The sequence below is a fragment of the Amblyraja radiata genome, chromosome 7 (genome assembly GCF_010909765.2).
Source record: "Amblyraja radiata isolate CabotCenter1 chromosome 7, sAmbRad1.1.pri, whole genome shotgun sequence".
NCBI classification, from domain to species: Eukaryota; Metazoa; Chordata; class Chondrichthyes; order Rajiformes; family Rajidae; genus Amblyraja; species Amblyraja radiata.
This window is the reverse complement of record NC_045962.1, coordinates 51,159,676-51,183,760: the sequence shown is the minus strand read 5'-3', so window position 1 is coordinate 51,183,760 and position 24,085 is coordinate 51,159,676. Positions and strand designations below refer to the sequence as shown.

General features: G+C 43.9%; 1 protein-coding gene across 1 annotated transcript; it reads right to left on the bottom strand.

Annotated features, from left to right (window-relative positions):
- Positions 1-141: 141 nt before the first annotated feature.
- orc2 (origin recognition complex subunit 2) lies at positions 142-24,066 on the bottom strand. Its single transcript, XM_033024473.1, has 16 exons — positions 23,963-24,066; positions 21,202-21,348; positions 19,930-20,025; positions 19,534-19,620; positions 18,434-18,465; positions 17,986-18,040; positions 15,606-15,745; positions 14,762-14,860; positions 14,537-14,646; positions 13,885-14,017; positions 13,526-13,622; positions 8,711-8,857; positions 8,222-8,393; positions 7,896-7,957; positions 4,536-4,654; positions 142-668 (listed from the first exon to the last, which is right to left on the bottom strand). Exons 1-16 carry the CDS (start codon positions 24,045-24,047, stop codon positions 591-593), a joined length of 1,659 nt encoding a protein of 552 aa, XP_032880364.1. The 5' UTR covers positions 24,048-24,066; the 3' UTR covers positions 142-590.
- Positions 24,067-24,085: the final 19 nt, after the last annotated feature.

Genomic DNA, 24,085 nt, shown 5'->3' with positions numbered 1-24,085 from the left:
TATTTAAGACTGTAAGTGTCCAGGATGAGGAAATGTGAAGGGCTGCAAGGGTTTGGACAAGGTCAGGAAGCAATGAGATGGAAACAGGAGATGGTTCAATAGGAGTTAACAGAAGCAAATGAATAAGGTCGAAACTACAGATGGTGGAGTCAAATAGCTTTAATAGAATTTTTCTTTACAAAATTCTGAAAAGGATAGTAGTACCATCAACAGGAAGATGAACAATTGGTTTCTGAGGTACAGAGGAGACAGCATCGACCATCTCATCCAACAGACAGCCATATAATCATCCAAGCACTGAGTGAGAAAGAACAGAAGTCTTGGATTGCCATGACCACAAATTTCCACTTCACCCATCCATGACAGAGGATCTTGCACCACAAGAACTTGCAGTCAGCTGAGGATAAACTGGATATTAATCACTTCGGCAATAAATAGATGGACCAGCACATCTGAGGTTGCAGTTAAAGTTACAAAAGGATGCAAGATCTTTTCATACAATCCATCCCAGGACACAGCAAGATCTGAACTTATTTGAGCGATTGATGTCTGAAGTTCTCCTGTAACTCTGTTCAATATCCCTCTTCAGTCTAGGCCTCTCTTTCAAGGTAGTCGTTCAGCATTGCAAAGTCAACAGGGATGACAAGATATTCAACACCATCAGGACCCTGAAAGATAAATAAAGTGACTGCTTGACCAAGCACTGTCCAGAACAGCAAATCCCAACGATTAATTAAGATGACTCTACAATTGTAAAGAAGACCAACTATCCATCTTTAAAAAGTGTCAGAATCCACCCAATTCATTCACAACCCTCAGTCGGAACATCAGTTGGACTTATGATTGGCCGCAGTATCTCTCAATTGACAGAAGTGGAGGCCAATTTCAATGGGATGAGACTGGATCTGCCCCAGATCAATTAGACTACAAGTTGATAAGTAAAATTCTAACAGACAATTAGCTACCTGTAACTGAGAGCTGGTTCAGGTACAGTTAGGTACATTCCCATGAGGGACAGTGTACCTGGATAACAAACTAAGATAAAGAAAAAAATGCAACTTAGACAAGTATCATATTCATAAATACTAGCAAGAAGCAGGCTGATTGTAAACAAATTAGAGGAATAGTGAAAAATAGGAAAGGCAAAGGGAAGGAAATCTAAAAGTATTCTATGGACATTTAAGTTAGAAAAGGACAGCACATGGAGGGGTGGTACCTATTGAAGACATAAATAGGAACTTGTTCGTAGATGCTGCAGGCATAGTTAAGATACTAAATGAGCATATTGTATCTGCCTTCACTAGGAAAAAATAGTGAAAGAGGAGATAGTTGAGACACTGGATGTATTAAAAATTGACAGTATGTAGGTTGTAAAAAAATGGATGAACTGAGTTTTTTTTTTAAACAGTGATGGGTGCCTGGAAAGCGCTTCCCAAAGTAGTGGCGGGAGCAGATTCAACGGTGGCATTTGAGGCTTTTAGAAGAGGGTCAAGAGTGTTTTAATCTTCATTTGTACCAACAACGGAAACATGAGATTCTTACTAGCAGTCTGGTTATGAATTCTTAAGGCTTCTGGATATGCAGAGAATGGATCACATGCAGGGAAACAAGATTAGTTTACCCAGGCACCATATTCGGCGCTATTCTTTGTTTTATGTGTCTTGGGATTTTGAGGGAAGTGCAGGAGAAATTTGAGGCGCACTAACCACAATCTTTCAAAGCTTTTTGGAGAGGATGTGGTGCCAAAGGACTGTGGAGTGGCAAACGTTTGTCTCTGTTCTTATTCCCATTTTTATAACGTCCAGTCACTTTACAACAGTTCAGTCACTTTATTCTCAGTAGTAAGAAGCTATGAGATAAATTGGTCCAAGGTGAGATTAATTGCTGGAGGAAAATAGATTATGGCAAGCTGCCACAGATTTGTTCACAGCAAATCATGTTTAACTGGTTTGATAAAATTTGATGTAATTTTTGTTGAAGATGTTGCATTATCTACAACTCGGATAGTGTTGAAGGTGATGCAGTGTATATGGACTTCAAAAATACTTTATATACAGTGCCTTCCATAACGTTTGGGACAAAGGCCCATCATTTATTTATTTGTCTCTGTACTCCACAATTTGAGATTTGTAATGGTAAAAATCACATGTGGTTAAAGTGCACATTGTCAGATTTTATTGAAGGCCATTTTTATACTTTTTGGTTTCACCATTTACAGCAGTGTTTATACATTTCAGGGCACCATAATGTTTGGGACACATGGCTTCACAGGTCTTTGTAATTGCTCAGGTGTGTTTAATTGCCTCCTTTATGCAGGTATAAGAGAGCTCTCAGCACCTAGTCTTTCCTCCAGTCTTTACCAAAATCAACTGTTTGGAACATCATTAAGAAGAAAGAGAGCACTGGTGAGCTTATTAATCGCAAAGGAACTGGCAGGCCAAGGAAGACCTCCACAGCTGATGACAGAAGAATTCTCTCTATAATAAAGAAAAATCCCCAAACACCTGTCAGACAGATCAGAAAAAAGCTCAGAGAATTGCTAAGGACAAACTGCACCCCCTCCACATACACCTGGATCTCCTGCCATCAGGCAAGAGATATCGCAGCATCAAAGCCCGGACTACAAGACTGCTAAACAGCTTCCTGCCACAGGCTGTGAGGCTGCTAAACAGTCACTCTGTACTCCCAGTCACCTGATTCTGCGGCTTGGCACGGACACTTTAATAACTGGCACTGGCCACTCAAATCAGCTGCCCCGGACATTTTTATGATTGGTTTTACTGTATTTTAACGTTGTTGTTTTACCTGCTTTTAACTATTTATACTGTTCCATCAGGGATTGGATTGTTTTTAGTGTTATTATGTGTGAAATGTTTTAAATTTCATGTGCGATGCTCCGGTATTCCCTGGGAAACGTCTTTTCATTTTGCACTGTACAACTGTTGCTTGCAAGATGACAATAAAGGTTGATTGATTGATTGATTGATTGATTGATAAACACTCTTCAGGAATCGGATATTGATTTGTCAATGACCACTGTCCGCAGAAGACTTCATGAACAGAAATACAGAGGCTGCACTGCAAGATGCAAACGACTGGTTAGCCGCGAAAATAGGATGGCCGGGTTACAGTTTGCCAAGTACTTAAAAATGCAACCACAGTTCTGGAAAAAGGTCTTGTGGACAGATGAGACGAAGATTAACTTATATCAGAGTGATGGCAAGAGCAAAGTATGGAGGAGAGAAGGAACTGCCCAAGATCCAAAGCATACCACCTCATCTGTGAAACACGGTGGTGGGGGGGGGGGTGTTATGGCCTGGGCATGTATGGCTGCTGAAGGTACTGGCTCACTTATCTTCATTGATGATACAACTGCTGATGGTGGTAGCATAATGAATTCTGAAGTGTATAGTCACATCCTATCTTCTCAAGTTCAAACAAATGCCTCAAAACTCATTGTCGGCGGTTCATTCTACAGCAAGACAATGATCCCAAACATACTGCTAAAGCAACAAAGGAGTTTTTCAAAGCTAAAAAATGGTCAATTCTTGAGTGGCTAAGTCAATCACCCGATCTGAACCTAATTGAGCATGCCTTTTATATGCTGAAGGGAAAACTGAAGGGGACTAGCCCCCAAAACAAGCATAAGCTAAAGATGGCTGCAATACAGGCCTGGCAGAGCATCACCAGAGAAGACACCCAGCAACTGGTGATGTCCATGAATCGTAGACTTCAAACAATCATTGCATGCAAAGGATATGCAACAAAATACTAAACATGACTACTTTCATTTACATGACATTGCTGTGACCCAAACATTATGGTGCCCTGAAATGGGGGGACTATGTATAAACACTGCTGTAATTTCTACACGGTGAAACCAAAATATATAAAAATGGTCTGTATTAAAATCTGACAATGTGCACTTTAGCCATGTGATTTTTTTCTACAACAAATCTCAAATTGTGGAGTACAGAGGCAAATAAATAAATGATGGGTCTTTGTCCCAAACATTATGGAGGGCACTGTAAGATGCCGCAAAACAGGCTAAAACAGAAAAATTAAAGGATATGGATTAAAAGTTATTGATAGCACAGAAATAATTTCTGATCATCGTTCCACTGGAAGGTGGTGAATAGTGACAGCCATTGGCATTATGGCCTACGTTTCTTTTCAATGACCAAGGCTTGGGGATGCAAACCACAATTTCAAAATTTGTGGAAGACAAAATTAGGCTGCTTTGTGGGCCATGAAGAGGATAGTGATAATTTACAGCAGGATATAAATAAGCTGGTGGAATGGGCAGATCCTCGACTTTCTGACCCACAGTCTACGATCAGGGATCAGTTGCATCAAAGTCCATCGTGAACGATCTTATGCAATTGGGGAGGGGGGTCAGGATCAGTAAACAACCCTCTCTACCACGCCCCACACCCACCCCCCTAATTCAGGCAGAAAGTAACAGGTTCCATCTCAGGAGCAGATCTGAGACAGTATCTCATCTGCCCCATTTGTGCAGAGGGACTATTCCTCACCTTCTTACTCCTGATCAGTTTGTGGTCCTTGAACTCTGTGAGTTGTGCGCGGAGAGTGAGATTGCTATTCACCAGGAAGGACTCACGACACCGATGGTAAAAATCCTGGAAGGACAAGCCTGAGCAAAAGGTAGAGTGTTACAGGGACTCTGCTCCCACGGGCACTGTCATCACTTTAACTGAATGCTCCATCCTGCTCCCACAAACACAGTGAATACATTGACTGAATGCTCAATATATCCAACAACTGAAACAATGCTCCACTGAAACAGCACTCCCCGAGCATAGGACCGTGGTCACAGCCAACAGACAGAGCCTCATGCTAGAAGCCCACTAGATTCATAGCTATACAGCACAAAACGGGTCATTCAGCCAAACTTGTCCCTGCCTACCAATACACTACCTGAGCTAATCCCATGTGCCTATGTTTGGCCCATATCCTTCCAAACCTTTCCTATCCAAATCTGTTCAAAGATTATTTAAATGTTGCTATTGGACCTGCCACAGCCACTTCCTCTGCCTGCTCATTCCATATACATACCACTCTCCTTGTGTGAAAGTTGCCCCTGAGGTCCCCTCCAAACCTTTCCCTTCTCACTTTAAACCCATGTCATCTAATTTAACTCCCCTACCCCAAGGAAAAGACTGTCTACCTATGTCTATCAATTATATAAATCTCTATATTTATGAACTCATGCACTAGCATGGTATCACTCCATGTGGTAAATTGTTTGGGTCAACCATCATTTAAAACGTATAATTTAAGAGTTGAGGCAAATATAGATGTTAAAGTGAGCAAGTTCAATAGATAGGACAGGCAGGACAAACAGGAAAGATATGATGGACTAAACTGCATTTATTTTAATGCAAGAAACCTGACTGGCAAGGCATAGCATGGATAGGTACATGGGACTGGGATATTATGGCTATAACAGAAACACAATTGAAGGTGGGACAGGACTGGCAACTCAATGTTCCAGGGTACGCATGATAGAGGTGGAGGTAAGAGAGGAGAGTTAATTAGAGAGAACATCATGGCAGTACTCTTTGAGAAAATATCCTTGAGGGTTCGTCTACGGGTGGAACTTCAAAACAAAGGGGAGGCTCACTCTGATGGGATTGCATTATGGGCACCACAATAGTCAGCAGGAAATAAAGGAACAAAAGCATAGGGAGGTTATAGATAGTAGTAGGAATAAAAGGATAGTAATAATAAGATGATTTCAACTTCCCTCATATCGACTGGGGCTGCCATGGTGCTAAGTGCTTTGATGGGGCAGAAGTTGTTAAATGTGTCCAGGAAGGTTTTCTCAAAGTGTACTACTAGAAAGGAGGCCACACCTGGTAAATGGGACAAGCAAAAATAACTGAAGTATCAGTGGGGGAGCATTTTGGGACCAGTGACCACAATCCAAAAAAGATATTTTCAAATAGTTACGGAGAAAGATAGGACTGATCCACAAATTAAAAGTCCTAAATTGGGGCAAGGCAAATTTTGAAGGCATGAGAAAGGAATCTGCAAAAGTTGATTGGGAAAGGCTGTTTGCAGGTGAAGAAATGTCTGGCAAATGGGAGGCTTTTAAAAATGAGATAGGGAGAGTGTGGGGAAAACATATTTCTGTTAATGGTAAGGGCATGGCAGAATGAAGGAAATCAGTTAACCCCTAATTAACAAGAAATATTGAATCACTGATCAGGAAAAAGGAGGAATAAGCGAAGTATAGGCAACTGTGATCAAACAGACCCTTTGAGGAGTATAAGATGGAAGAGTACACTTAAAAGGGAAATTAGAAAGGCAAAAAGGGACACACAATAACTTTGGCAGATAAGAGAATGAAGACGCAGGTAGACAATTTTTGAAAAAAGCCTTCCTTTGTCAGGGCACCGAGTGCAGGAGTTAAGACAACAAGTTGCACTTTACATGTCAATGGTGAGACCACACTGGGAGTAGTGTGTGCAGTTTTGGTTGCCCAGCTAAAGGATGGATGTTATTAAGCTGGAAGGGGTTCAGAGACGATTCAAGAGGGTATTACTAGGATTGAAGTATTTGAGTTATAAAGAGAAGCTGGATAGGCTGGGAACTTATTCACTGCTGCGTTAGAAGTTGAGGGGTGACCTCATAAAGGTTTATAAAACCATTGGCCTAGATAAAGTAGAAAGTTGGAGTCTTTTTCAGACTTTTTTTCAGATCTTCTCAGGGCAGAGTCATCTAAAACTGGAGGGCATAGATTTATGGGATCTAGAGGGCAACTTTTTTCACATGGAGGGTGCTGGATATGTGGAACAAACTGCCAGAGGAAACTGTAGAGTTAGGTACAATTACAATGTTTAAAGATCATTTGGACAGATACATGGATAGAAAGACCAAGAAGGTAGATTATTATCTGAATGGTGTCAGATTAGGAAAAGAGGAGGTGTAACGAGACCTGGGTGTCCTTATACATCAGTCACTGAAAGTAAGCATGCAGGTACAGCAGGCAGTGAAGAAAGCAAATCGCATGTTGGCCTTCATAGTGAGAGGATTTGAGTATAGGAGCAAGGAGGTCCTACTGTAGTTGTACAGGGCCCTGGTGAGATCGCACCTAGAGTATTGTGTGCAGTTTTGGTCTCCTAATTTGGGGAAGGACATTATTGCTATTGAGAGAGTGCAGCGTAGGTTCACCAGGTTAATTCCCGGGATGGCGCGACTGACATACGATGAAAGAACGGGTCGACTGGACTTGTATTCACTTGAATTTAGAAGCACGAGAGGGGATTTTATAAGAGGAGAAACATATAAAATTCTTAAGGGATTGGTCAGGCTAGTTGCAGGAAAAATGTTCTCAATGTTGGGGGAGTCCAGAACCAGGGGTCACAGTTCAAGAATAAGCGGTAGGCCATATAAGACTGAGGAAAAACTTTTTCACCCAGAGAGTTGTGAATCTGTGGAATTCTCTACCACAGAAGGCAGTGGAGGCCAATTCACTGGATGTTTTCAAGAGTTAGATTTAGCTCTTAGGGCTAACAGAATCAAGGAATATGGGGGGGAAAGCAGGAACGGGGTACTGATTTTGGATGATCAGCCATGATCATATTGAATGGCAGTGCTGGCTCGAAGGGCATAATGGCCTACTCCTACACCTATTTTCTATGTTTCTAAAAGGTTTAAAGGGATGTGGGCAAAAAACAGGCAAATGTAACTAGTTCAGATAGACATCTGGGCTGACATCGATGAATTGGAGTCGAAGTACCTTTTTTCCATGCTGTCTAACTCAATGATTATGATATATTCAGGAATTTTGATTCATCACAGAACCTGAAGCAGAGACTGTTGCTTCTGCTCCATTCAATTTCTCCACCCACATTCCACATAGTCCTTACCTGGGCAAGATGAGTTATCCCTGTTCTTTAACTGGAACCGAGCCAAAAGTTTAAATATCCCCCTGCATTAGTGGAGGAGAAATAATATCAGTCCAAAGTCCAGCTCAGAACACCTTTCTGGAGTACAAAAATGACATTTCATACCACGTTTTGACTGGTCCCCCCCCCCCCCCCCCCCCCATCCCAACATAATGTCCAGAGGTGAGTTCCCATTTTCACTAACTCAGCCCCCACCAGAGTTCCCAACACCCAATGAGAGCTCATTGTTTAACTTTAGTTATCCTGGACCCTTTAATCCCACAGAATCACAATACTGTGGCAATTACCTTGCGTTGGGAGTAAGGCTGCGCAGAACATGAGTCAATGAGCTCAAAGCCAAGGCTCCCGATTGTTGTACCAGCAGTGAGTTTTCATACGACGTCTCCTCTGTGTAGGGCTTAAAGGTCGTCACCTCGCACCATAGCCAGTTAAAGTGGCAGCTCCGTGTCTGATCCCACACTGTCAAACAGGACTGTGTCACAGTCAGTCAAGAAGCATTTCTTCCCCATCCATTAAGAGACAAAAAGCAGCCTCACCAGCTAGAGGGTGAGCCGGTGACAAACAGACATACAGAGAGAAAGAGAGAGAGACAGAAATCCCCAACCCCATACAGGAGCTTCCTTCCACTTCCACAAAGAACAAGAGAGCAGCGCCTAGACCCCATCAGAACAGAAGTTGCCCCAGAGGACCACAATTCAGAGAGCATCTCCAGGGGATCTCTTATAGCAGCAAACTTCAGCTCGTTCACCACTGTGATCAAAGTTAGCAACACTCACTCAAAGGGGCATTCAGGTGATCGATGGAGGCAAGGAGATGGATGCCAGGGATTGCAGCGAGTTGGCTTAATATCTGCTGGTTCCGGTCCCCATGTAACATCTGCCCATCGATGTTATGGATTAGAAGGTAAAGATCCAATATGGGATCTGAGCAAAAGAAACAGACAGCAGTATTCAAAACACAGACAACCTCACCAAATGCCAACACCCTCCCTCCACCACATATTAGCTGTCCTCCCATGAGATGTTCACATCGTCATCCTTTCCCACCCAATGAGCCCACATCACACCCTTCCCATGTCTCTACCCATGACAGAGCCATCTCCCGTGATGGAGACTGCAAGATCAAGAAAAGGGAGGGAGGTGTCAGAGATGGTCCAAGTAAATTTGAGTGCAGGATGAAAATTGATGGTGAAGTTGATGGTCCATGAGTTCTGCATGGGTGTAGGACGTAGCTCCAGAACACTGATGCAATTATAAAAAAAGCACATCAGCGCCTCTACTTCCTGAGAAGATTACGGAGAGTCGGTTTGTCGAGGAGGGCTCTCTCTAACTTCTACAGCTGCACAGTAGAGAGCATGCTGACTGGTTGCATCGTGGCTTGGTTCGGCTACTTGAGCACCCAGGAGCAGAAAAGACTGCAAAACGTTGTAAACACTGCCCAGTCCATCATCGGCTCTGACCTCCCTACCATCGAGGGGATCTACCACAGTCGCTGCCTCAAAAAGGCTGGCAGCATCATCAAGGACCCACACCATCCTGGCCACACACTCATCTCTCTGCTGCCTTCAGGTAGAAGGTACAGGAGCCTGAAATCTGCAACATCCAGGTTCAGGAACAGCTACTTCCCCACAGCCATCAGACTATTAAACTCAACTCAAACAAAAATCTGAACTTTAATAGCCTATTGCACTTTATATGCTTATTTATGTGTGTATATATATATTCAATGGTATATGGACACACTGATCTGTTCTGTATTTATTTATGCCTACAATATTCTGTTGTGCTGAAGCAAAGCAAGAATGTGATTGTCCTATCTGGGACACATGACAACAAATTCTCTTGAATCTTGAAACCCCACAACTATCTCGATTACACTTCTTCCCACCCTACTTCCTGCAAAGACTTTAACCCCTATTCCCAATTCATCCGTCTGCGCCGCATCTGCGCTCAAGATGAGGTGTTCCAAATTAGGACATCCTAGATATCCTCATTCTTTAGGGAACAGGGGTTCTCCAGTCCCATCATAGATGAGGCCCTCACTCATTCTCCTTGGTACCCCGCAGCTCCGCCTTTGGTCACCTTACCACTAGTCGCAAATGAGACAGAGTCCCGCTAATCCATACCTTCCACCCCATCAGCCTTCGCATACAATAGACAATAGGTGCAGGAGTATTATAGGAAGGATGTCAACAAAATAGAGAGAGTACAGAGGTGATTTACTAGAATGTTGCCTGGGTTTCAGCAACTATGTTAGAGAAAGGTTGAACAAGTTAGGTCTTTATTCTTTGGAGCGCAGAAGGTTAAGGGGGGACTTGATAGAGGTCTTTAAAATGATGAGAGGGATATACAGAGTTGACGTGGATAAGCTTTTCCCACTGTGAGTAGGGAAGATTCAAACAAGAGGACATGACTTGAGAATTAAGGGACAGAAGTTTAGGGGTAACATGAGGGGGAACTTCTTTACTCAGAGAGTGGTAGCTTTGTGGAATGAGCTTCCAGTGAAGGTGGTGGAGGCAGGTTCGATATTATCATTTAAAAATACATTGGATAGTTATATGGACGGGAAAGGAATGGAGGGTTATGGTCTGAGTGCAGGTAGATAGGACTAGGGGAGAATACGTGTTCGGCATGGACTAGAAGGGCCGAGATGGCCTGTTTCCGTGCTGTAATTGTTATATGGTTATATGGAGTAGGCCATTCAGCCTTTCAAGCCGGCACCGTCGTTCAATGTGATCATGGCTGATCATCCACAATCAGTACCCCGTTCCTGCCTTCTCCCCAGACTCCGCTATCTTCAAGAGCCCTATCTAGCTCTCTGTAGATCAGTGTCACGCATGTTATGTTTTTGTAGTTACGCCCACTAGCTTTACAGTAACCCTCCCTGCCTGGTTTCCTTAGAATTAGAAAGACGTGCAAGTATGAAGTCATATTTGCTATGTTGTTAATAAAGTTTTTGGACCTTTATCATGGTGTAAGGCTTCAGTTATTTACAACAGCCGAAACACAACATGATGTCAGAAGTGGGATACGAACCCACGCCTCCAATTGGAGACCTTGAAAGTATCCAGAGAACCAGTCTCCAACTGAGGCAGAGAATTTCACAGACTCACAACTGTGAAAAAGTGTTTCCTCATCTCTGTTCTAAATGGCTTATTCTTAAACTGTGGCCCCTGGTTCTGGACTCCCCCAACATCGTGAACATGTTTTCTGTCCAAGCCCTTAATAATCTTATATGTTTCAATAAATTCACCTCTCATCCTTCTAAACTCCAGAGTATACAAGCCCAGCCACTCCATTATATCAGCATATGACAGTTCCTCCATCCTGGGAATTAACCTTGTGAACCTACGCTGCACTCCCTCAATAGCAAGATTGTCCTTCCTCAAATTTGGAGACCAAAACTGCACACAATACTCCATGTGTGGTCTCACTAGGGCCCTGTACAACTGCAGAAGGACCTCTTTGCTCCTATACTCAACTCCTCTTGTTATGAAGCCAACATGCCATTCGCTTTCTTCACTGCTTGCTGTACCTGCACCCTTACTTTCATTGACTGATGAACAAGGACCCCCAGATCTTGTTGTACTTCCCCTATTCCCAACTTGACACCATTTAGATAATATTCTGCCTTCCTGTTTTTGCTACCAAAGTGGATAACCTCACATTTATCCACATTAAACTGCACCTACCATGCGTCTGCTCACTCAGCCAACCTGTCCAAGTCACCCTGCATTCTCATAGCATCACAGTTCACACTGCCACCCAGTTTTGTGTCATCTGCAAATTTGCTAATGTTATTTTGAATCCCTTCATGTAAATCATTGATGTATATTGTAAATAGCTGCGGTCCCAGCACCGAGCCTTGCGGTACCCCACTAGTCACTGCCTGCCATTCTGAAAGGGACCCATTAATCCCTACTCTTTGTTTCATGTCTGCCAACAAATTTTCTATCCATGTGAGCACTCTACCCCCAATACCATGTGCCCTAATTTTGCCCACCAATCTCCTATATGGGACTTTATCAAATGCTTTCTGAAAGTCCAGGTACACTACATCCACTGGCTCTCCCTTGTCCACTTTTCCAAGTTACATCGTCAAAAAATTCCAGATGATTAGTCAAGCATGATTTCCCCTTCGTAAATCCATGCTGACTCGGACCAATCCTGTTACTGTTCTCCAAATGTGCCGCTACTTCATCTTTTATGATTGACTCTGGTATCTTCCCCACCACCGATGTCAGGCTAACTGGTCTATATTTCCCTCTTTTCTCTCTCCCGCCTTTCTTAAAAAGTGGGATAACATTAGCTACGCTCCAATCCACGGGAACTGATCCTGAATCTATAGAACATTGGAAAATTATCACCAATGCATCCACGATTTCTAGAGTCACTTCCTTAAGTGCCCTGGGATGCAGACAATCAGGCCCTGGAATTTATCAGCCTTCAGTACCATCAGTCTAACCAACACCATTTCCTGCCTAATGTGGATTTCCTTCAGTTTCTCCGTCACCCCAGATCATCAGGAAGATTGTTTGTGTCCTCCTTAGTGAAGACAGATCCAAAATACCTGTTCAACTCATCTGCCATTTCCTTGTTCCCCATTAATAAATTCACTCTTTTCAGTCTTCAAGGGTCCAACTTTGGTCTTAACTAATTTTTTCCTCTTCACACACCTAATTTTTTCCTCTTCACATACAACACATACAGTAATCCTCCGAAGTTTCCGCCACCTTCGACGGGACCCCACCACTAGCCACATTTTCCCATCTCTAATCCCTTTCCGCCTTCTGCAGAGACAGTTCCCTCCGCAACTCCTTGGTTAACTCATCCCTTCCCATCCAAACCACCCTCTCCCCAGGTACTTTCCCCTCAACCGCAGAAGATGCAACACGTGTCGCTATACCTCCTTCCTCGACTCTGTCCAGGGACCCCGACAGTCCTGTCAGGTTAAGCAGAGGTTCACTTGCACCTCCTCCAACCTCATTTACTGTATCTTTGGTTCAAGATGTGGACTCTCATACATCGGCAAGACCAACCGCACACTGGGCGATCGTTTCGCAAAACACCTTTGCTCAGCGTGCCTGAACCTACCTGATCTCCCAGTTGCTGGACACTTTAATTCCCCTTCATATCCCTACACAGACCTTTCTGTCCTAGGTTTCCTCCATTGTCAGAGCGAGGCTAAACGCAAATTGGAGGAACAGCATCCCATATTTCACTTGGGCAAAATTGGTTTCTCTCACTTCAGGTAGCCCCGGCATTTCCTCTCTCTCTATCCATCCCCCACCCAAGTCGCACGAGCTTCTCATTTTCACCCTACAAACAGCTAACAATGGCCTGTTTGCTTTATCATCGTTACTTTTTTGCATATCTTTCATTCATTGTTCTTTATCTCTCCATATCACCGTCTACATCTCTCGTTTCACTTATCCCTAACCAGTCAGAAGAAGGGTCTCGGCCCGAAACGTCACCCTTTGCTTCTCTCCAGCGATGCTGCCTGTCCTGCTGAATTACTCCAGCTTTTTGTGTCTATCTTCGGTTTGAACCAGCATCTGCAGTTCCTTCTTACACATAAACAGTGATACTCACTATCATTAAATGACCTGACAATAAAGCCAAGTTGATCCATGGGATTCCGGAAGCTTCCCTCGTGTTGCAAAATCTCTTCTGTGATTGAGTTAAGAATCTGTAACACAATAATTGTTGAGTTAGACAGAAATGTTACCCCCAATCACTCCACCTTGCACAGCCCAACCTCAATCCCAGTCAGTGCACAGGCAATGAAGTTGATGTCATTTGTTCAGAGCTTGTCATCTGGACAAAGGTAAGCAGGCAGAGCAGGATATCACACCTGCCAGAGACTTGTCCTGAGCACAGAACCATGTGCAGTCTGTGCCCTTTGACTGTAAATTGCAGGAGACATAAAACTATTATTGACAAATACTCACAGACTTAAGAGTGATACTTGGGAAGAATCCATTCACCACCAAGTGGACAGTGCCTTCCAGCATCTGACAGCGGAACTCTTCCAGCAGTTCCCTCTTGGAGCCGAGTCCATACAATAGAATACTGAACCCCAACCTTGAGAAAGAAAGAAGTCAGTCCTGAGTTACTGAGAACTGGTTATGAATTCCTCATCACTTCCTATACAGAGGTCCTAATTTGGTACCAAACTGTAATATTTTCTGCTTTGCCCTTTAGTCCAGAGTCCATGTTGATCATCAACCACCCAGTTACACAAATCCTTCATGAATCCCATTTTATTCTCCTCACATTCCTATCAACCACCCCAAGATGACATCACTCTCCAACACATTGCAAATAATTTACAGTGGCAAATTAACCTACCACCTGCACATCTTTGTAACGCGAAAGGAAACCAGAGCACATGAAGGAACCCCGCAGTCACGGAAAATGTGCAAATCTCACACACATAGGTTCCCCCAAGGTCAGGATGAATCCGGCTATCCGGTGCTGCAAGCAATGCCTCTACTAGCTGCACCACTGTGCCACCTTGTGATCATTACAAACATCACATGGTGTCCTCCACATTTTCACCATCAATGCACCCTGCCCATAAAGATTCTGGACTATACTCACTGTGTTTGTAGCATCCATTTGTGAAAGAGCTTTTTGTGTCCCTTGTTCAGCTGCCTGACCTCAGCTGAGAAAGGCAAGTTATCATCACTCAGCAATCTCACCAAGGTCTCCTACAATGGGGTGAGAACATATGGTCACCTTCCAGTCTGTGGCAGCCCTTGCCATGCAGTTATTTATTATTAGTTTCTTGCATGTAGTGGCGTAACAGACCACTACAAGACATACCTGGTCCAGCTTTGGGGTCCGGAGCTTCTGTAAGGTGCGATCAGAAGTCAGTACTTTTGAACTACTGTGAGCTTCAAAGTACAGTTCAACAACACTTGGCTTAAAGGAAAGAAAAGAGAAACATCAGAGGAACATCAGCAACTTGTGCCAAGCCAGAAACTGAGTGAATCACTTTTTAGCTGTGGCTCAGTTGGTTTCACTCTCACCTTCAAATCATAAGAATGCAGATTCAAATCTCACTCCAGAGTTAGTCACACAAACAGCCCCTACAGCCCAACTTGTCCATGCTCATTTGCGCCAGACCCATTTGCCTGCATTTGAACCATTTCCCTTTAAATCTTTCCTATCCATGTACATGTTCAAATAAGTTAACATCACAAAAACCGTGTCATAATTATCCAACTGTCTTTGTGAGCACATCCTGTAAACAGAAAGGCTTTACATATCCTACATCACAATAGCAGCTGTACTTTAATATTTCCCTATTGGTATCTCAAAGATCTACAATCAACCCTGGGAATTACCAATACAGGCAGTTCTGAAAGAAACATGCTGCTTTACAAGATGGCATCATGTCCACAGAGTAAAATATACACAAAGTAGGGAATGAATGATATCAATGTTGGTGATACAGCAGACAAACAATCAGGGCCAATCCTGAGTCACAAATGGCCCAGCCGTTGGGTCAATTCCTCTGTATATTTCGTAAACTCATCAAGGAGCAAGCTGAAACAAGTGCTTGGTTGGCGGCTTGGATAGTTTCCTGTCCTAGAAATGAATTTGCCTCTGGATCGGTTCACCCTCAACCCTGGGTAATTGAGCAAGCTGACTGGCCTGGGCCTACCTGAAGAGGTTTTGTGGATTTCTTGCCGGGAGTTGGAGCCAGACTTGACGCGTGACTGGTGTCTTTTCCCGTGAAGTTATCCTCTCCCTCCTCAATGTCAGAAGATGAGTAATCACTCTCACTGCTGAGGCTTGGCAAGTCTGGTTCAAACAAATTTATAGCTTCAGTCAGGTTAAGAGAACTGGTCCCACCTACACATGTTACCTCCCTCCGCCATGTGTCCTCCCTCATCCCCATTCCAAACACTTCCCTATAAAATGACAGACTGCTAATGACAATAGACAATAGGTGCAGGAGTAGGCCATTCGGCCCTTCGAGCCAGCGCTGCCACACAATGGCTGATCATCCCCAATCAGTACCCCGTTCCTGCCTTCTCCCCATATCCCCTGACTCTGCTTTCTTTAAGAGCCCTATCTAGCTCTCTCTTGAAAGTATCCAGAGAACCCGCCTCCACCTCCCTCTGAGGCAGAAAATTCCACAGACTCACAACTCTCTGTGAGAAAAAGTGTTTCCTCGTCTCCGTTCTAAATGGCTTACCCCTTATTCTTAAACTGTGGCCCCTGGTTCTGGACTCCCCCAACATCGGGAACATGTTTCCTGCCTCTAGCGTGTCTGAACCCCTAATAATCTTATATTAATAAGATGCCCTCTCATCCTTCTAAACTCCAGAGTATACAAGCCCAGCCGCTCCATTCTCTCAGCATATGACAGTCCCGCCATCCCGGGAATTAACCTTGTAAACCTACGCTGCACTCCCTCAATAGCAAGAATGTCAAATTAGGGATCCAAAACTGCACACAATATTCCAGGTGTGGTCTCACTAGGGCCCTGTACAACTGCAGAAGGACCTCTTTGCTCCTATACTCAACTCCTCTTGTTATGAAGCCAACATGCCATTCGCTTTCTTCACTGCCAGCTGTACCTGCATGCTTACTTTCATTGACCGATGAACAAGGACCGCCATATCCTGTTGTACTTCCCCTTTTCCCAACTTGACACCATTTAGATAGTAATCTGCCTTCCTATTTTTGCTACCAAAGTAGATAACCTCACATTTATCCACATTAAACTGCATCTGCCCCCTCCCCCAACCTGTCCAAGTCACCCTGCATTCTCATAGCATCCTCCTCACAGTTCACACTGCCACCCAGTTTTGTGTCATCTGCAAATTTGCTAATGTTATTTTGAATCCCTTCATGTAAATCATTGATATATATTGTAAATAGCTGTGGTCCCAGCACCGAGCATTGTGGTACCCCACTAGTCACTGCCTGCCATTCTGAAAGGGACCCGTTAATCCCTACTCTTTGTTTCCTGTCTGCCAACCAATTTTCTATTCATGTCAGCACTCTACCCCCAATACCATGTGCCCTAATTTTGCCCACCAATCCCCTATGTGGGACCTTATCACATGCTTTCTGAAAGTCCAGGCACACTACATCCACTGGCTCTCCCTTGTCCATTTTCCTATTTACATCCTCAAAAAATTCCAGAAGGTTAGTCAAGCATGATTTCCCCTTCATAAATCCATGCTGACTCAGACCGATCCTGTTACTGCTTTCCAAATGTGCCGCTATTTCATCTTTTATAATTGACTCCAGCATCTTCCCCACCACCGATGTCTGGGTAACTGGTCTATAATTCCCTGTTTTCCCTCTCCCGCCTTTCTCAAAAAGTGGGATAACATTAGCTACCCTCCAATCCACAGGAACTGATCCTGAATCTATAGAACATTGGAAAATTATCACCAATGCATCCATAATTTCTAGAGCTACTTCCTTAAGTACCCTGGGATGCAGACCATCAGGCCCTGGGGATTTATCAGCCTTCGATCCCATCAGTCTCCCCAACACCATTTCCTGCCTAATGTGGATTTTCTTCAGTTCCTGTCACCCCAGATCCTCTGGCCACTAGTACATCAGGAAGATTGTTTGTGTCCTCCTTCGTGAAGATGGATTCAAAGTACCTGTTCATGTCAATGATGTCAATGGATGTCAATGACATCCAATTCCTTGATTGCCCACACATCCCAACTATCAGTACCTTGCCCTCCCTACCACAGATTGATTGACAACTAAGCCCCCACCTCCACACCTATTAGAACAAGAATGGCTGCACTCCCTACTTACAGCTTCCAAATGGGACTGAACAGCTATACCACACTAAACACCGACCTTCCCAACCAAAATATTGGCTGCATAGCACCTACATCCTCAGAAAGCTGGCCGGTCAACCGTTCTCCTCCCTCAGTACACTACCCGTTAAGTTGTTCCCAGTACATTACCCACCACCAGCATACATTTATTAATTAATGTTTGATCACACTGATACAAATTAAAATGTTCAAACCAGAGAAGACTCAAACCCCCTAAGGACTCACCAGCCAGCCTTTTCCTCAGCCTGTAAGGGGTGGTGGACGTAAACTTCTTCTTCCTCTGCAGAACAAATGCATTTGTTCAGAAGGTACAGCAGATCAACCTTCAACGCATCTTAAATTAGTGACCTGGATTCATTTCTATACCGCCAGCATGGAGTTTGCACTTTCTCCCAGTGACTCCAGGAGTTTCTCCCAAGTGTCATGGTTTCCTGCCATGTCTCAATATGTTTGTTGGAAGGTTCATTAGGTAATGTAATTTAACGTAGATGGGTAGAAGGAGAATTCAGGGTGGTGTTATTGAGCATGAAAGAGAGGATAAGAGGGGAATAAGTCGATAAATTAGATTGCTCTACGAGTTGGCAGAGACTTGATGGCCCAAATGACTTATTCCTTTGTTGTGAGAAGTATAAATAAAAGCACCAGTTTTGTCGACACTCCTCTCCATTCTTACCTTTGAGGGTGTCTTGGTTTCTATCAATATTCCTGGGAAAACAAAAACAAACTCTTAACCTCCACAAACTAATTGACTGTGACACTGAAAACATGCATGCTACGTGGTCCAAGCTACAAGCCAGACAGTTCTGAATCACTGGATTTCAGCTAGAAGGGCAGAAGGAACTAAAACCAGTGTTTGACAACTGATTTAAGGAGAAAGAAAAACCCCAGATCAAGAGCAGAGCACATAAATGGCCCAATTGGCCCACCACAATCATGCCAACCTTTTCACCCATCTACACTAATCCCATTTGCCTACATTAGGACCTTATGCAACACTGTCTTTGTCATTTAAGTTTCTGTTTAAATAATTTTTAAACAATGACTGTATCTGATTCCACCATGGGTGGACTATGTTTAAACACAGCTGTAATTTCTACATAGTGAAACCAAAATGTATAGAAATGGCCTTTATTACAATCTGACAATGTGCACTTTAACCACATGTGATTTTTTCTATTAGAAATCTCAAATTGTGGAATACAGAGGCAAATAAATAAATGATGGGTCTTTGCCCCAAACATTATGGAGGGCACTGTGTGTAATTTGTATAAAATCGGCTCCCACAACAGATATGCAGCAACTCCTGGGTTACGAGGTGACCCAAAGTACCACTTTATACAAATTCTCCGATGCATTTTGAAAACCTTGTTCAAAATGACAATAATGCATTGTGTGGCATTCTTTAATAACTGGATACATTACATATTTCATTAGATCAATTATGGGTGGGATTAAGGTGAATATTCAATGAAATGAATGAATTCTAACAAGTGAATGTTGAGTGGAACAATATGGACTACTTTAGAAAATGGATGTTCGACTTATGGAAAATAAAAATCGGCTCAAAGACAGAGTAGCGTAACTCGGGGATTGTCATCATCAGCTTCAGTGATGTTGATTGATAGACAAGTACTAACCAGAGCCCTGGAGCTCCTCTCTCTCCTTCAGAATAATGACATCCAACCAGTTCATGCCCACCTAAATGTCAGGCAGGACCTTGGTATAAAATCTCATTCAAAAGACATTTATGTTTCAAACTCTCTTAGGACTCACCACAATTCCCATTTTTATTTGCTGTTGGTGGGCTGTTGGTTTCATCGAATGTTACACTTTTCCCCGGTGTGTGAGCAAGTTCAGAGGCTGAAATTGCAAACAAAATGAATGAGCATATCAAATAATAAACTGTTTCATCCCCACCTAACCTCCGATGCTGGGAATTTTCCTTCTTATTGATGGAACAAAGGTTCACCTTCACAGATCTACGTTTACACATTACTGTATGTCAGAACATTTGCTGCCAGGATCAGAAGCTAGGAATACTACAGGTTAATTATCTAAGATCAAGAGTGAATTTGCTGACATTGGTAATTGAGTTCACAGCTCTCAATGACTTGGACATAACCCAAGCGCCTCAACATCACAGCACCAAGCTTGGACTGTTGTACTCACCTTTCTTTGCCATCTTGTTTCCCCTTTTGATGCTTTGAAAGGTAAAAACATCACCACCTGCTGCAGAGACTGCATCACTCGAGGCTCCTGGATGGTCTGCAAACACAAAGGCTTGGCTCACATCTTCAAACTGTACCTCCCTCATTCAGATTCCCAAAAAAACAAAACCTCCATAATGAAAAAACAAGTACTGTCACTGAGTGTGCAGTCACTCGGATGGGTCTTTACATTTCCCAAGGTTCGTAACTGATAGCAAACATTTCTGATCGATAACCTCATGGGTTGCACAGTGGTAGGACTGCTGCCTCACGACGGCAGATTTGATCCTGACTATGAGTGCTGTCTGTGTGGAGTTTGTACGTTCTCCCTGTGATCACATGGGTTTTCTCCGGGTGTTCCGGTTTCAATACACAATAGACAATAGGTGCAGGAGTAGGCCATTCGGCCCTTCGAGCCAGCACCGCCATTCAATATGATAATGGCTGATCATCCCTAACCAGTACCCCGTTCCTGCCTTCTCCCCATATCCCCTGACTCTGCTATCTTTAAGAGCTCTATCTAGCTCTCTCTTGAAAGTATCCAGAGAACCTCCACCGCCCTCTGAGGCAGATTCCGCAGACTCACAACTCTCTGTGTGAAGAAGTGTTTCCTCATCTCCGTTCTAAATGGCTTACCCCTTATTCTTAAACTGTGGCCCCTGGTTCTGGACTCCCCCAACATCGGGAACATCTAGTGTGTCCAAACCCTTAATAATCTTATATGTTTCAATAAGATGCCCTCTCATCCTTCTAAACTCCAAAGTATACAAGCCCAGCCGCTCCATTCTCTCAGCATATGACAGTCCCGCCATCCCACATGCCAAAGACGTGCAGGTTTATAAGTTAATTGGCTTCTGTAAATTGCCCCTTGTGTGTAGGATGCAAAAGTGGGATAACATAGAACTATTGTGCAGGTGATTAATGGTTGGCATGGACTCGGTGAGACACAAGGGCTGTTCCCACCCAAGATCTCTACACTAAACTTAGATTGGGGGAGGTGTACCCCTGTAGTTAAAATGGGTACTATTTATTGCATGGAATAATTTTACCCTTCTTGGAGACCCATTTTCACAATGTATTTCCAGAGGTCACAGATACAACCCTTGACCACTTCCCACCTCTCGTCAGCCTATCCCCATTGTGACCTCCTGACTCTTGGTTGGTTTTATTCCAATACATTTATAACACCCAGAAACAATGCACCAAAGTCTCCACCATGCAGTGTATGCAGCACCTGTGCTACCCACTCCAAGGGCTTCAATGTATTCATGTTCATTGAATATCTCTGCACTCTCCCCATCTGCCTGTGTCTCTGTCCGCTGCCTGGATGTTGCCTTCGCCTTTGCAAATACCCGTGACACATTGTTCTGCAGCTTAAAATCTGAAAATCAAAATAAGAAATATATTAATGGCAAGTGGTGTATAGACTTCTTGTGATGATGAGTACAATGATTCAAGGGGTAAACAGTTGCAGAGTCAAAAAAAGACATTAAGAACTGGACTCTGGCCCTACACCCATTCCCTTCACATCCCTTGTTCGACCGCATCCCACCATTTTGACCCTCGCTGACTAACCACCGATTTGACCTCATTCATACACCTCCTGTCAATTCTTTTCAAATCCCCCCACAACCACAAATCTTTGCCAATTCTCTACAAAGCAACACCGATACCAGATCCACCATGAACTCAACCCCATGACTCCAGACACATTTTACCCACTACTCCAAGTTTTACTTGTGAGAGCAGAGGAAAGAGACATGCCAAATAATAGCAGTAATCCCTAGACTTATCCCCCCCCCCCCCCCCGCAATCTAAGCGAGGTGGTTCCCTGCTCCGCCTCCTTCAATACCACAAAGATGTGTGTCACACGGATCATTGCTGGCCCATTGCTGTTTGTAATTTATATATAGGAGTCATAGAGTGATACAGTGTGGAAACAGGCCCTTCGGCCCAACTCGCCAACAATGTCCCAGCTACACTAGTTCCACTTGCCTGCATTTGGTCCATAACCCTCCAAACCTGTCCAATCCATGTACTTGTCTATTTGTTTCTTAAACGTTGGGATAGTCCCAGCCTCAACTACCTCCTCTGGCAGCTTGTTCCATACACCCACTGTGTGAAAAAGTTACCCGGATTCTATTAAATATATTCCCCTTCACCTTCAACCTATGTCCTCCGGTCCTCGATTCCCTTACTCTGGGCAAAGGACTCTGTACATCTACCCGATCTATTACTCTCATGATTTCGTATCCCTATATGAGATCTTCCCTTATCTTCCTGAGCTCTAAGGAATAGAGACCCAGCCTACTCAACCTCTCCCTATAGCTCACACCCTCTAGTCCTGGCAACATCCTTGCAAATCTTTTCTGAATCCTTTCAAACTTGACAATCTTTCCTATAACATGGTGCCTAGAACTGTACACAATATTCTAAATGTGGTCTCACCAATGTCTTATAGATTTTGTAGGATTATAGGATTTTGATGTGAATCTAGAAAAGCACGATTATCTAGTTTTCAGATGACAATGAAGTGATTGGTATCATAGAGAGTGAAGATGGTTATCAAAAATTAGAGCAGGATCTTAGTCAGTTGGGCAAGTGGGCTGAAGAATGGTTAATGCAGTTTAATGCTGATAAGTGCGAGTGTTGCATTTTGGGAAGTCAAATCAGGACAGGGCCTGCACAGTGGATGGCAAGGCTCTGGGGAGTGTTGTAGAGCAGAGGGATCTAGTTGTGCAGATACGTAGTTACTAGAAAGTGGCATCACAGGTATATAGAGTGATCAAGAAGGCTTTCAGTACATTGGCTTTCTTCAGTCAAGCTGTTGAGTATATATCAGTTGGGCAACTTACTCCCCAGCGGTATGAACATTGACTTCTCTAACTTCAAGTAACCCTTGCTTTCCCTCTCGCTCCATCCCTCCTCCTTCCCAGTTCTCCAACCAGTCTTACTGTCTCCGATTACATTTTATCTGTGTTGCTATGTTGTTACCTTCTCCCAGCTAACAATGATCTATTCTACATTTTCCCTAATCTCCATTCCCTTTGTCTTGTTTTCACATCTTACATTTCCTTATTTATGTATCTCCCACTGCCAACATCAATCTGAAGGGTCTCGACTCAAAATGTCATCCATTCCTTCACTCCAGAGATACTGCCTGTCCTGCTGAGTTACTCCAGCATTCTGTGACTATATTGAGTATACGTTGGGATGTTATGTTACAGTAGCACAAAACGTTGGCAAAGTATTGTGTTCAGTTATGGTCACCTACTATAGGAAGGATGTTGGTGAGCTGGAAAGAGTGCAGAGAAGATTTACAAGGATGTTGTCAGGACCCGAGGGACTGAGCTATTGGGAGAGGTTGGGTAGTTTAGAACTATATTCCTTGGAGCGCAGAAGGATGACGGTGATCTTAAAGCGGTCATGAGGGGGATAGAGTAGATGCACAGTTTTTTTAATCCAGAGTAGGGGAAATCAAGAACCAAGGACATAGCTTAAGGTACGAGGCAAAAATGTAATAGGAACCTGACATGCAACTTTTTCCACACAGAGGGTGCTGAGGAGGCATTTGAGCAGGTATTATAATAACACTTGAACGACATTTAGACAGGTACATGCTTTGGAAAGGTTAGAGGAATATGGACCAAAAGCAGGTAGGTAAGACTAGTGTCGATGGGGGCATCATGGGCGGCATGGGCAAGTTGGGCAGAATGGCTTATTGTTATGTTGTATGACTATGTGCTGCTAGTGTCATGTCAGCGGATAGTGACATGCCCTGGCCCTGCCTGACCTTCCGGTCTCTCACAGATGTTGCCCAGCCTCTGGCATCAACCCCTAGACTTGGAGATGTGCCTCAAACCAGCTTCACACCACGCCGCCGTCCCCAGATCTGGCCCCTCATCCGGCGCTCTCCCGCTCCCCCCTCTCCCTCACCCGGCGCTCCCCCTCCCCCTCCCCCTCCCCCTCTCCCCCTCTCCCTCTCCCCGCCTCACCCGGCGCTCTATCCGAGATGTGCCCCAACACGTCGTCGTCGCTGACGAAGCGCAGCTCGCGGGACCGCAAACTCGGCGCCGCCATCGCGGGGCAAAGGGCAGCGGCGACCAATCACCGGCGCT

Coding starts and splice junctions, on each gene's coding strand:
- orc2 (XM_033024473.1), bottom strand. CDS start 24,047: ATGGCGGCGCCGAGTTTGCGGTCCCGCGAGCTGCGCTTCGTCAGCGAC. Junction 8,858..13,525: donor TGTCAGGTCATTTAATGATA/GTGAGTATCACT, acceptor TCTTTTGCTCAG/ATCCCATATTGGATCTTTAC. Junction 669..4,535: donor AACTGATCAGGAGTAAGAAG/GTGAGGAATAGT, acceptor TTTATCTTTCAG/GGTCCTGATGGTGTTGAATA.